The 13677-nt window shown below is 28.2% G+C and overlaps 1 protein-coding gene across 1 annotated transcript; it reads left to right on the top strand.

Moving 5' to 3' along the window:
- The first annotated feature begins 839 nt into the window (after positions 1 to 839).
- Positions 840 to 13253, top strand: LOC129981774 (uncharacterized). Its single transcript, XM_056092773.1, has 6 exons — positions 840 to 1018; positions 4759 to 4808; positions 7097 to 7210; positions 8764 to 8811; positions 10078 to 10134; positions 13102 to 13253. Exons 1-6 carry the CDS (start codon positions 850 to 852, stop codon positions 13159 to 13161), a joined length of 498 nt encoding a protein of 165 aa, XP_055948748.1. The 5' UTR covers positions 840 to 849; the 3' UTR covers positions 13162 to 13253.
- Positions 13254 to 13677: the final 424 nt, after the last annotated feature.

The following is a 13677-nucleotide window of genomic DNA, read 5'->3' as shown; positions in this document are numbered from 1 at the left end:
AAATCGTTCTCTAACAGACTGTTTCGTTAATTATTTTCTGCCAATGGCTTGTAATTAATAATGTACAAATGTGCAGTTTTAAAGATTAAGCGATAATGTTTCGAGGAAACCACCTACTCTGTTTTGAAATGAAACTGACACTGAGCGCACAAGTGATTCTCTTTCTGCAAGATATGTGCATAATAAATAATAAAAATAACTTTTCAATAATAAATAATAATAATATTGTAATATTAAACTTTATACAATTTATAATAATTAATAAATATATGTTTTGCATAATAAAAATTTAGAAGTAGTGCATCCCAATTTGGAACTGAATTATATCTATGCACATAAAGTGTGCTTATCCTATGTATAATGTTTATTAAAAAAATTATTCTTCAATTCTGAGTTATTTTGAGTCATTCAGTTTAGACTAATAACTATTTATCTGTTCGGAAATTTCAATAAGGAAAAAGAAATATTTTATCAAAAACATTTACTGAGGCTAAAATTTTTCAAAGGCATTCTTTATGAAAATTTCCTTTGACTATCTTGTTTAGAAATATTAAAATAATACAGACACAATAAAAAAATGTAAATCGTTTGTTATTTCAACTAAAGGGCCTATTTTACTTGAATAAATCATCCCAGACAACCATTGCACGCATTTTCCTGCAGATGTATTTTTTTTGTTCCTCCAGTCATAATAATAATAATAGTTAGATTATGATTCAACTATTAATTGTAAAGAATTGTTTAATTTTTCATTATGAAATATAATCCTTTTTTCCCTTTTCAAGCAATATAAAAATGACATGTTGAAATGAATTCGAATTATAGTACGAACACATGATATCATCTAAAATGATGTTCAAAAATTCATCAAAATCCTTTCTCGTCTTCATTGGATTTGTTATTTCTTCAGTGTATACTGGATTAATACCTAAGCCTCAGCCTAAGAACACAGAACTTGATGATGTTAATGAGATTGAACCATATTATTGTTGGAATTACATAAATTGCTTTGCTGATGGTAAGGATTGATACTAGTTTCAATTTAAATTTTAAAATTTAATATATTTATTTTTTATCGCATGATGTATAATGCAGATGAATCCTTTTCATAAAAAAATTCGACCTCTATAAGGTCAAGAATTTTGATATTTTAAAATCACTAAAACAAAATTGTGAATATACAAATAAATTGTGAATATACAAATAAATACAATAATTGGAATTTGTTAGCTATTAAATGAATGAACTATGCTTGATTTATTAATATGAAATTGAAGATATGTATCGAAAATTTTTAAATTCTTAAACAGGATTATATTCTTTAATACTGAATATTTATATTTTGTCTGTCTTAAGCAGATACACGAAAGAGATACACGAAATAAATTTATATATATATATACAAGCAATTCTTGTATATATATATATAAATTTATTTCGTGTATCTCGGAAACGGCTCTAACGATTTGGATCAAATTTTATATTTAGATAAGATTTTGCTTTTTAAGTTTATCTATATAGTTGTCTCTCCTAAAATAATGCGATTTTACATACACAATTTTTTTTTAACTAACTATTAGAATGAAAATATTTAACTTCCAATTTGAGGTGTGGCCACTACAGTATAGTGACAAGAGCAACAGGACTGAAGCGTGCGTTGGGGATTTGATTTGCGCTTTTTGCTTAATTTTTTACTTAAATATTTATTTTTAATATTTTTGCTTTATAATATTATCTACATAGGTGTCCCTTCTGTAATACGAGAGTTTACACAAAATATTTTATAAATAACTATTTGGGCCTTTTTCTGTCAGCTGTCATGATGACAATGTCATATAGTGGCATTTCGGACCTGATTTCACCATGCTAAAACTGAATGCAAGATAAAAAAATATAATGTAAAATGAATATTATTAAAAATATAATGTAATAGATAAATTGTAAAATTAACACTGTAATATAGCAGATTGTTTCAAATAACATGCTGAATTAAGTGAATTAATGATTTTTTTTAAATGACTGGTGAATATGTAGGTATGATTAAAAAAGGTATTCATATATAACCAGTATGTGATTCTTATCTAAATATTTTCTACGAAAACACATGATTTTACAAAATAAATACATGAATAAAATAAAATAAAATAACTGTTGAGTGAAGTTTAGTCTTATAGATATGATATATGTAAAATATAAAAGTCTTCTAGATGTAAAATGTAAAAATTAAAAAAAAAATATTCATATTTATCGTCTAAAACCCCATAATATAAAAATGATTAACGGTAGATCCACGTGTTTTTATATTATTATTACATATTTACTCTTAATTTTAATGGCAACATAAATTCTATAAAACGTATATTATCGATGATAATATAATGCATAAACTTAGAAAGTGAAATATTGAAAAGTCCTGCTTCCATATAATTAAAAAGAAATAGTGAAATCAGAAAAATTGGAATATAAAATTAACACACGAAAATTTTAATTTTCGAATTTTCAAATATTGAAAAAATAAATTTTTTGTATTGATATGTTCTTTAGTTACTGAGCAAAAAAAGTAATAGCATTGATTAATATTTAATTAAATGTCAAATTTTAATAAAGAGAAGCATTTACTTTGTAAGCATATAATTTTTAAGAAATAAATGTTCAATATGATAATTTTAGTTTTGAACTGGGTGCTCTATTGGTTTGAACGAATTTTGTATCATGCATGTGTATTACATGCACGACGCATTACGGAATTTAGATATATATTAACCAATTTATAAATATATTATATTATTTAGAAACTATTCTTTTTATAAAGAGTATTTTAGATTGTTTGCAAAATTTATAATTCGTTATTATCTCTTTTCTTTACCTAAACATTGCGACTTTGATTGGTGCAAATATTAAATACGTGTATGCAGGTATAGTGACTAAAACTAAAAAATAAATTGCAGAAAAAAGGCTTTTTAATTTTAATTGGCTTAAAAATTTCTGAAGAGAATTAAAAATATTTTACTTGCTGCAGTAGCTCCAAGAGACTGCCAAAAATAACGTTCAAAGATAATTTTGGATATATTTATTATATTTCATAAAAATAAACAATGTTTATTTTCATATTTTTTCTGATAGAATTGCATTTGAAAATATGTCATTCTAACCTCCTATCGCGATCTATTTGTTCTCCCACAATACTGGATATTAACCCTAACATGCATAATTTTCTATTTTTTATATATAAAAAACATTTATGTGTTTTGAATAGCTGCATGCAATTAAAGAAAATTATTTAAAAATTAAGTATTTTTCCGTAAAATTAAAAAAATAGATAGATAAAATATAAATATTATGCTTATAATTTAATCACACAGAAAGTATTAATTCATATAACATGCATATCGTAAATATTTAGTATGATGTGATTTTATTAAGTTATATATAAGTTTAGAAATTAAAGTTGATTTAACTGATGTTAAGATATTTTTAAGCCTTTCAGGTGCTACATTAAGAAAATCTGAAATTATGTATATTTGATATCGAAACAGTTTTTATGTGCTGTCAATTATATTCAGTAAATATTGTAATTTAAATTATAAAGTAGATTTGAGGTTAGAATATAACAATATCCAATGATAAACGTCTAGGCTTAATTTACCTATTTTTTTTTTAGAATTTCTTTTTAACTGCACATGAATATAAGGCACACGCTCACACAAACAAACAACCACGATAAAATTTGGTGTCTCTCAAGCATTTATTCATTAAATTTTAAAATAGTGTAAAATTAGCATTTTAATTATATAATACTCCTCAAATATTAGGAATAAATTAAATTTAAATGAAGTTTTGTCTAAAGATGTTATAAAAAAATTACATAATTAAACATTATTAGTAAACTTTATTACACAAGCAATAACTACGTAATAAATGTCTGAAGAAAGTTTTAAACAATTTCTTTTCACTATGCATGTCGCAGAACGCAATTTCTAGTCAATACACTAGCATACAATCCTTAAATCCTTCTTCTGAAGATTAACTTGAAGCCTGCGACAACTTCTACCACAAAAATAGTGTCTAGGCATATTAAAAGGACACACAGTGATATAGGCTACGGCCACAACATGGCGGATAACTAGCGAAAACCTGTGTAAGAAACTAGAATAAAATCTATCAGAAAATGGTAGATTATTTTCCATGTAGTGAAAGAAGTGCTAGAAATAGCGACCCCAAAAAATGCACATTTTACATATTCTATTCTTTAGCATTTTGCACGCAAGGTACCTTTTCGTACAAATCGAGTTTTGTAATAATTTTTTTTAATTTTATTTTATATTATTTTCATGATAGTAATGCTAACTCCATTATTTAACATCAGGAGACGCTGTGGCTTATCTTAACGTTCAATGCACTGTGACTTTAATGTACCTAGACACGAAATTTGTAGCAAAAGTTGTCACCTTTCTAAAATTAATTTGGGATAGCAGGACTTTAGTGAATATTCTGTGCACATTAATGTGAATCATTTACATATGTTCTTGGACGAATTATAACTAATACCCATCTCTACAAGAACTTTGGACATAATATGTATATGCATTCTTCAGCATTGAGTTTCATTCTTTATTCATAATTGCAGAAATTACAAATGCAGAAATGTCGATTGTTATTATCAAAATGTATTATTGCTGAAAAACTATTCATGATACATGTTTCAAATAAAAATAAAGATGCATTAATTTTTTTATTAACATTTTTTTCTTTTGGCAGCTGTGGAACACAAACAAATTGAGAACTGTATGGATTCTCTGGACAACGAGGTAACGGATTTATAATCTATTTATGTGAGCAAATTGAATTTAAGATAATTTTTACTTCTTCAGGTAGGAGGTACAGACAGAGAAAGGAATGAAATAATCAAGAATAATTAAAAAAATGAATAAAGTATTCGAAGTTCTAATTCTTTACTTCTTACTACTGGATAAGAAAATTATTTATTTAATATTTTAAATCAACATTAAAAAAGGCTTCTCAATAGAAGCATCAACAATTTGAAATTAATTACCATGAATTAATCAAAAATGTTTGAAAAAATCAAAGCCCTTTATTTATTAAATTTTTCATTTTTTTGAGACTAAATCTTGTGGTTTATTTTCACATTTCGTATGCAAGATACTCAAAGAGAAGTATTATAAGCATCAGAAAATGTGATTATGAAAATTAATGATCTAATAATTAATGATTAATTAATTATAAATTAATTTTCTTGCTCAAGGTCTTTTTTTTGAGTAAGTGAGGTAGGCAACAAATATATATATATATATATATCAGGTAGTTTTGCAAATATCACTTCCGTCATATATATATATATATATATATATATATATATATATATATATATATATATATATATATATATATATATATATATATTGTAGATGATTTACTACTACTGTTCTTTCGTTTTTGTGTTAATAATTAGTTGCGAGTGTTATTTTATAGTTTATATTATGTTATTGTAATTTTCGCTTAAATTAGTGGTTGTATTTTGTGCAATTTATTATTTTATTTCTATAAAAAATGGTGTATCTTTTAGGCTTCAATTTTAGTAGATTTTCGGGTCGCGAGGGGTCAATATTGTTGGACAAACAGTCTCATCCCTCACAGAAAAAATCCCTAGTTTTGAATCCCTGCTTGAGGGTGACCCTTGAGAAAGTCTTCAGACCGGATTCTTATTTTATTTTTGACTGCACTTTTGACTCTATTTTTATTACTTTTTATTTTTCTTAATTTGGTTATGTTCATGTGTGTTTTAGTAGTAGCCAGTATTGGCGCTCTCTAAAAAAAAATTGTACTTTTTTTTGTTTGATTCAGAAATAATTTTAGTTTTTTAGATTGTTTCAGAAATAGCATAAATTTAATTTGTTATAGCATATATTTATATTTCTGGTTACTCTAAAAAGTGAAGCTTGAAAGAAAATAAAATAATTAATCGTTTCAATACTTATGAATGGTCTTAATGTTATATTGAAGTATTGCCTCTCATAATATTGTTACGAATCTGTAATGCTGATTCCCATCATAGTTGGTTCCATCATCAGAAAGATCGTTGTACAGTCATCTGTATTGGACGGAGTCCGGGTGTCGCGTTGGAGGTTCCAAAGCTTGGCGACAAACTTGGTGATCATTTGGCGACTTGGTGACGAATTTGGCGACTTTTTCGTTAGATTAGATTATACCCGAAATATCGAGAATTTTCCCGATCCGTCCATTGGGAACCGAGATACGCCTCGAACGTTCCTGATTGGTTGACAGGCATCTTGCCCCGCCTCCTGAGACCTATAAAAGGAGGCAGTCTGCAGCTGCCAGAGGAGAGAGTAATCGAAATCGACGGCGAAGAAGAGTCTTCCAGAGATTAGCAGAGCAGCGACGGAGTCGAGCTAGTGCTGAACTAAGCTGTGCGCTACTGTCTGCAGTAGAGTCTTGTTGCGTGCACGTCTCTCAGCTGAAGATAAATGTGTGCTATATTTAGTTCTCTTCTTTGTGCTGTCCTGTGTGTCTTCGTGTAAATAAATATCGTTGTTTCATTTTCTACTGACGCCTGCTGATTGAGCGTTCTCCACACCATATAACTTCCACTATCCAAACGAACCCGGAAATTTCGTAACAATATCATATAAAGTTAAAAAATTACGGATAAAATGCAAACCTTTAATATTATAGCATGTAATTGTTAAATCTGTGATAGAAATAAAAAGTTTTTCATCTCTTATTTCTGAGAATTTATAATTTATATAAATCTTAATATTGTTTATATCAAATTACATTTCAAGACTACTTTCTCTGGCGGTGTTTTATTTCAGTGAACTCTAATACATCCATGTCTTAATTTATCGAGTTAAAAGGAACTATTTTAATAAATTTGAAAAAAAAATAACCCAAAAGAATAAATATTTATCATTATCAAATATCTTCCAAAGAATATCATGAAATATTTATCATGATCGAATATCTTTCATTGAATAGACTTTATTTCTATAATTTTCATATGAAAATACCTGCAATTTCGTTAATATCACTTTTAATAATTTTGGTAATATTTGTACAGGATTTACAGCTTGCATTGGAAAAAATTCCTGAAGCTAGAAATGTTACAACAGCTTATCCTAATATCTACAGTGCAATAGAAAAGCTATATTGTATACAGGATGATGAGTTTAGAGTAAGTTTTCATTTTCAACTATTGCATCTTAAGCTATGATTGATTTACATCCTTGTTATATTAATTATTAATAGATTTATTTTATAAGTATTTACAAGATTCCCCTGCAATCGTGACTAAAACCTTATTTCGTAGGTTTTAGAGATGGATATACAGACCAAAATTGAGATAAAATTCTTTAAATGGCAAAGTGAATTCTATTTTTTTTATTGCTATTAGAATCAGTAAATTAGTTTCTGAAAAAATTACGCAAAGCGTATGGCTACATCAACTCCAGAATTATGGTGGAATTACCCTGGTGCTGAGAAAATCCAGCCATTATGCCATGTTTTTGAAAAGTATATTTTAAGCGATGTGAAAAGTTTTTAACATATTTTCCCAGTGTGTAAGAAACTATAATACAAAAGAGACATATTTTCAAAACTGTTACACAACAGCCAATCATTTTTTTCTTAAGGTTGCATTCTTCTCCTAGTTTCTTCTTATTTGCACACCGCATGATTCAGTAGATTATTTAGGAAACTGTATCTTCAAGATATGGCATTTAAAATTAATAATGCAAATTGTTTCGATTTTCCAGTGTCTAAGGAACTATGAAACAAAATAGTCACATTTTAAAAGCTTTTACGCAACAAAGATTTTTTTTCCTCCTAAGGTTGCATTCTTGTCCAAGTTTCTTCTTATTTGCACACCGCATAATTCAGTAGATTGTGTAGGAAACTGTATCTTCAAGATATGGCATTTAAAATTAATAATGCAATTTTTTCGTTTATCCAGTGTCTAAGGAACTATAAAACAAAATAGTCACATTTTAAAAACTTTTACACAACAAAAAAAATTTTCTTCTTCTTAAGGTTGCATTCTACTCCAAGTTTCTTCTTATTTGCACACCGTATAATTCAGTAGATTATTTAGGAAACTGTATCTTCAAGATATGGCATTTAAAATTAATAATGAAAATTGTTTCGATTATTATAAAATGTTAGCATGATATATATGAGTTCAAAATAGTAATGTTAAAATTTAATATTTGCATAATTATATCCTCTTGTCTTAGTTTAAATTTTGAAATTTTTAAGTTAATTTTTAAATTTTGAAGTTACTTTTATTTTTTATTATTAACTTAAATTTAGATTAGGTAATGAATGAAATGTATGTAGTGAATTGAAAACTAATTTTTAATTAAATATCTTTAAGGGGTAGGAAGATCCTATAATTTTTGTAGTTCCAAGTGATCAATGAATCAATTGCATTCAAAGAAGGTCTCTTAGGAAATAAGTGTTAATATCGACACAATTTCTTTAATGTATGATGATACATATTTTATTAATATATTATCAATAAAATAGTTGTGAATATTTTTTTAATTATATTTGTCTGTTTCATGTTGTTTTAATGTTTTAAGCCTTGGAATGATTATTATAAAGAATGTTACTATAGCAGAAAAAAAATTCTGCATTTCATAAATGCCATTTTTTTAAGTTTTCAATATTTTTTGTCATTTTATTTTTTATGAAATTTCTCTTCATAAAGAAACAACTTTTTCTTTGCAGAGCAAAATTTACTATGATATTAGTCAACAAAGTATTCTTATATCTACGGTAAGTACGCAAGTAATTAATTAAAGCTTAAAATTAAAACATACGGTAGATTAACTAAAAATTTCACTTTAAATTTACGAATTAATTATCATTTTTTCTCAGAGTAAATGATTTTGTTAAAATTTCTTTACAATATATACAATTTTATTGAATACGTTTGTTGTTATTCTCGTCTTTCAGCTCACCTGTAATGTCGAAAAAAATTTTCAATAATTTTTGTGCATGAATCCTTTTAACTTCTAATATAAGGTTTAAATTTTGTTTCGATGCTCTTAATGTGTTTAGTTCGTTTACATAATTTTCGCATTTTCAATTATTTCACAAACACACGGAAAAAATTAATATTATTTTAATACTGGCATAATAACTCGGTTATTAGTTCATGTAAATAGGTTAGACATTTAAAACGCTTGGACATTTAAAGATACCCTTACATTTGAGATCTGATTTTATTTTTATCCTCTATCCTTCGCACTTCACTTTGATATTAATTACAATTTTTCTCATATTAGTTTTAAAATTTTCATTTCAAGAATATTTTGAATTAAATGTTGCTACCTTAAAAAGAGATCCCGAATTTATTCTATTATAGAGTATTGAATGTATAAAGATCATATTTAAACGGCACTTCATTTCAAGCAGATACCAGTGCAACATGGATTTTTGTCACCAACCCTGAAAAATGGAATAACAAACCTCCTCTTCGAACGTTTTCGACCATGCATTTTTTTGGAACTTGCGAATAGTTACTCTTCTTGGAAATCTTTATCCAAATTGAAGTGGAATTCAACTGGCAAGTGCACGAAAGTATACTAGTTACGAATTACCGGAATGTCGTGGTTTGATATAAAATATGACACCTTGAGGATCTTTATTTTATCGTTTTTCTGTGATGGATCACGTAGAATGTAATTATTACAACAAATGCTTTTAAATATAATAAGCTACACCTATGTGTTGTAAATTCGAGGGAATTCGTTTGACAAATATATTGCACGAAAATCTTTATCCGCTTTACGCAGAATGCCATAATTTATTTTATATTTAGGAAATAATTCTAAAATTTCGGAACAATTGGAACGTAATGTTACAATAAATTAGAAGTTGATTTATTTCAATTCAAATACTAAGAATTTACTTAAGGGAAATTATTAATTAAGTATGTGAAGAAGTCCATTCTTAGACAGAAATATAATCTCTTGAATATTTCTTATTTTTAAGTATAATTAATAGGTTTAGTTTCACAAGGTTTTATTTCACTTTTAGGTAGGATGTGAGAAACGATATTCTAAGAAAGTCTGTGATCATTTTTTTGAGGCACTGGTATGTATATTTTTTGGGTTTTATTATAATAGGTTTTTAATCAGTAAGATATCATTTTATTCATCTAATATAAATTAATTTTAGAAAGCAAATTTGCGATTATTTCCGGATATGGCATGGCTCTAACAGAAAACGAACACAGAACGAAAAAAAAACTAATATTCCTGAAAAATTTCTCAATTACATGTCTCTTAAGAATGGGGGAATAACTGGAATTTTTGGTGTCTAGCAGCACATAAATACCTTCTAATTTTCCACGTAACAGATTCGTCATATTCTCGGATTCCATGCGATTATCTGCAAATAGATAAAAAATACATTAATGTTTTTGCAAAAGACTTCAAATCTGTATGTCAGATGTCTACCCTAATAATGACTCAATAATAAATTTCTGTTGTTGTTACTTATGGTACTTTATAAGCCCTCTGACCAACTATCAGTGATTTAAGCCGAGTGCCGTGTGTGCAGTAGCTTCTGAATGCAAAGCGCCTGAGCGTCCAAGAGCAAAAGTCTGACTTCTAACTCATATGAAGATGACATACAGATTTCATTACAGAACGCCTTTTCACAGGTTTGTTCTTTCACACACCTCACAGATAGAACACAGGTTAGAAAACAACCCTGCCCGAATCAGGGCTTGAACTGGCACACCCAGATTATGAGGAAGAAGCGCTACCCCTTGGCCAGGTCACTGGCCTAAATTTCGAAATAATTAACAAATACATACTCACACACACATACACACTCAAGCCGTACATATATTGACTCAAGCAATATAAAGCATAATTCTTTGCTTCATTCAAAGTATTTTTCTAAATGAAAGCAGGAGATCTGTATAAAAAGTAACTGACCTTGAATTTGCTCATCACAATAATCAAGCAGGAGTGACCCCATTCTAGATAGTGGTAGAAAATACCTTAAAAACTTACATGCACTTTATTTCGCGTTCAATAGTGCAAAGAATTCAGGAGTCGCTCTCTGGTTGCCACCGTGTGAGTTACTGCTGCTGCATTTTTTTGTTTTGTTATAATGATTGAATGAAACGAAAAAGGTATTGAAATGAATTCGATTAAAAGCTTGCCGGATTTTAAACCAAATAATTCATATGATTCAGCATACGTTTCGAGAAAATGCTCTGAGAAGCAACATAAATTAAGGAGTGGCAACAAAAACAATTGTGCAGTTTTGGGGCTTGATCAGTATTCTGTGTAATCACAAATAACTCTGAATATAGTGGTTGTAGGAAGAATAGAAATATAATGACGAAAAATTCTCTTTTGCCTGATTGATTGCGAAAGATCTTGGAATCAATATAGGTTGCGCACGTAAAATTTTGCGTACTGATTTGGACAGTTGGGTAAGAGTGGCTGCGAAATGTATGTCCAAGCTCCTGTCAGCAGAACAGAAAGAACTCTGCCATGACGGGCTACACAGTACTTGCTAAACACTACCAAGAATAATCTTGAAGTTGAGCATCGTCACAGCTAAAGATATATCATGTTATGACTCGGAAACAAAAACACAGCAATCCGAATTGAATAATCCCAGTTCTCCAAATCAAAATCAAGATGATATTAACTGTATTTTTTTGATATTTGTAGCTTTGCGCATCAGTATATACGAGATGGACAAATAGTAACGAAATAAAATTTTCAATAAGTTCTCCATAGACTCTGCAGTTCAATTCTAATATTGAAGAACTGATCAGAGGGAAAGAACAGTTGTCCTGTGCATGAATATGCTCCAGCATATTTATTATACCTGATTCAAAATTTTTTGCAAAATATGTAATTTCAATCATTCATCAAGTTTCCACTCTCTAGACATGCTGTCTTGCAACTTCTGGTGGTTTCCGAAGTTGATGCTTTTCTGTTGATTTTTCTGGTGGTTTTCAAAAATGATGAAGAGATCCTATCTAGTAATAGAGAAAAGGCAATTCAAAACTAGATGGATGATATGATCATTCCAAAAGAAGCCCCATAGGTACAATTTCAGCATTGGAAGAAACGATGATTAAGTCTGTGGAGGTACAAGGAACCTTCTTTCGACTTTTGGTGGTTTCCGAGGTTGAAGAAAACAATGTAGGGATCCTTTCTGGTAGAAAAGAAAAGATAATGCAAAACGCGATGGGGGATATGATCATTCCAAAAGAATCCCCCTAAATGCAATTTTGGCATTGGAAGAATCGGTGATTAAGTTTGTGGAGGAACAAACACAAATCTTGCGACTTCTGGTGAGTTCTGAAGTTGAAGACAACAATGAAGTATTCTTTTCAGGCAATAGAGGAAAAGTAATGCAGAATGCGATGGTGGATATTGTCATTCCAAAAGAGGCCCTCTAGAGAAGTTTTCGGCATTGGAAGAATAAGTGTCTGGGCGCACCAGGATGCTACTTTGAAAAAGTTAGAATCAGAGTCCCTTCATATAACTTTTCTTTCGGCTAACTATCGGACACATTTTATACAACCCTCAAATTTACGAAATTGAACCTCTGTCTTTACAAATTAATTATATAATCTCAATCAGAACGAAGTCATATTTATTGAATATCTAAAAGCCCACAACAAAATGTATCATTTTTAGGAAATGATTTCAGAAAATTGACGAAAAGAATTTAAAATAAAAATAGATTGTTAATTTTGTAAATAATATATATTTCAGAAAATCTTTTTCTTCTCCGGAAATGTAACAAACGTTTGAGATATTGTTTTCTACTTGAGTATTTTTTTTATCTATGTATTGCAAGATTTTTATTCTACATTTAATCAATTAATTAATTTTCCAAGGGACACAAATTAAGTAATTTCTACAATATGCAATCATTTTAAAACATTTGAAAAAATTGAATTAAAGAATTTATATAGTAATATTTTTAATCAGACAGCAGACATCTCTCTCTCTCTCTCTCTCTCTCTCTCTATATATATATATATATATATATATATATATATTATTTTTTTTTTTGCAGGATTGCGCTTTATCACTGTTCGCAAAACTTTCTGAAGAAAAGAAATGTGTCAAACATTGAGACATAATAAATAATTACGCTGATCCAAGAATTCATTTGGAGAAACAAAATGTGTAAAAAAGTATCGAATTAAATAAACTTGAAGCATGTGATTTGCGTATATTTTTTATACTTAAAACAAATCTGACTTTTTAAAATTTTAATTGTATATCAATTATATTTTGATTTTGTATGCATCTACAAATTCTATGTATATCTACATAAGTATATTAACTAGGATTTATAGTATATTTTGAATTTTAATTCATGTTGCTTTCATCATGATTTACTAGACTTATAAGGTTACTTTTAATATTGTTTTTAAATACAATTTAGCCAAAATTGGATGTTGCCCTGAAAGCACTCAAAACGAACCAAATAACTAATCATCTGTTTAAACACTGTAAAGGATGTTATACTTAGAAAAAAATAATCTTTTTTGCATAATGTTAATTGAAAAGCTGTATTTTTAAACTTTAACACTAGAATCCAAGACATTCTATTTTTTTTTTTTCGAAAAACATATATGTTTTTTTG

This window comes from Argiope bruennichi, chromosome 8 (genome assembly GCF_947563725.1).
Source record: "Argiope bruennichi chromosome 8, qqArgBrue1.1, whole genome shotgun sequence".
Lineage (NCBI taxonomy): Eukaryota > Metazoa > Arthropoda > Arachnida > Araneae > Araneidae > Argiope > Argiope bruennichi.
This window is presented reverse-complemented; position numbering and strand designations above follow the sequence as displayed.

Bases quoted from the DNA above. Each gene is read 5' to 3' on its own strand.
- LOC129981774 (XM_056092773.1), top strand. From the start codon at position 850: ATGATGTTCAAAAATTCATCAAAATCCTTTCTCGTCTTCATTGGATTT. The intron at 1,019-4,758 runs GTAAGGATTGAT...TTCTTTTGGCAG, and splicing joins CATAAATTGCTTTGCTGATG to CTGTGGAACACAAACAAATT. The intron at 8,812-10,077 runs GTAAGTACGCAA...TTTCACTTTTAG, and splicing joins AAAGTATTCTTATATCTACG to GTAGGATGTGAGAAACGATA.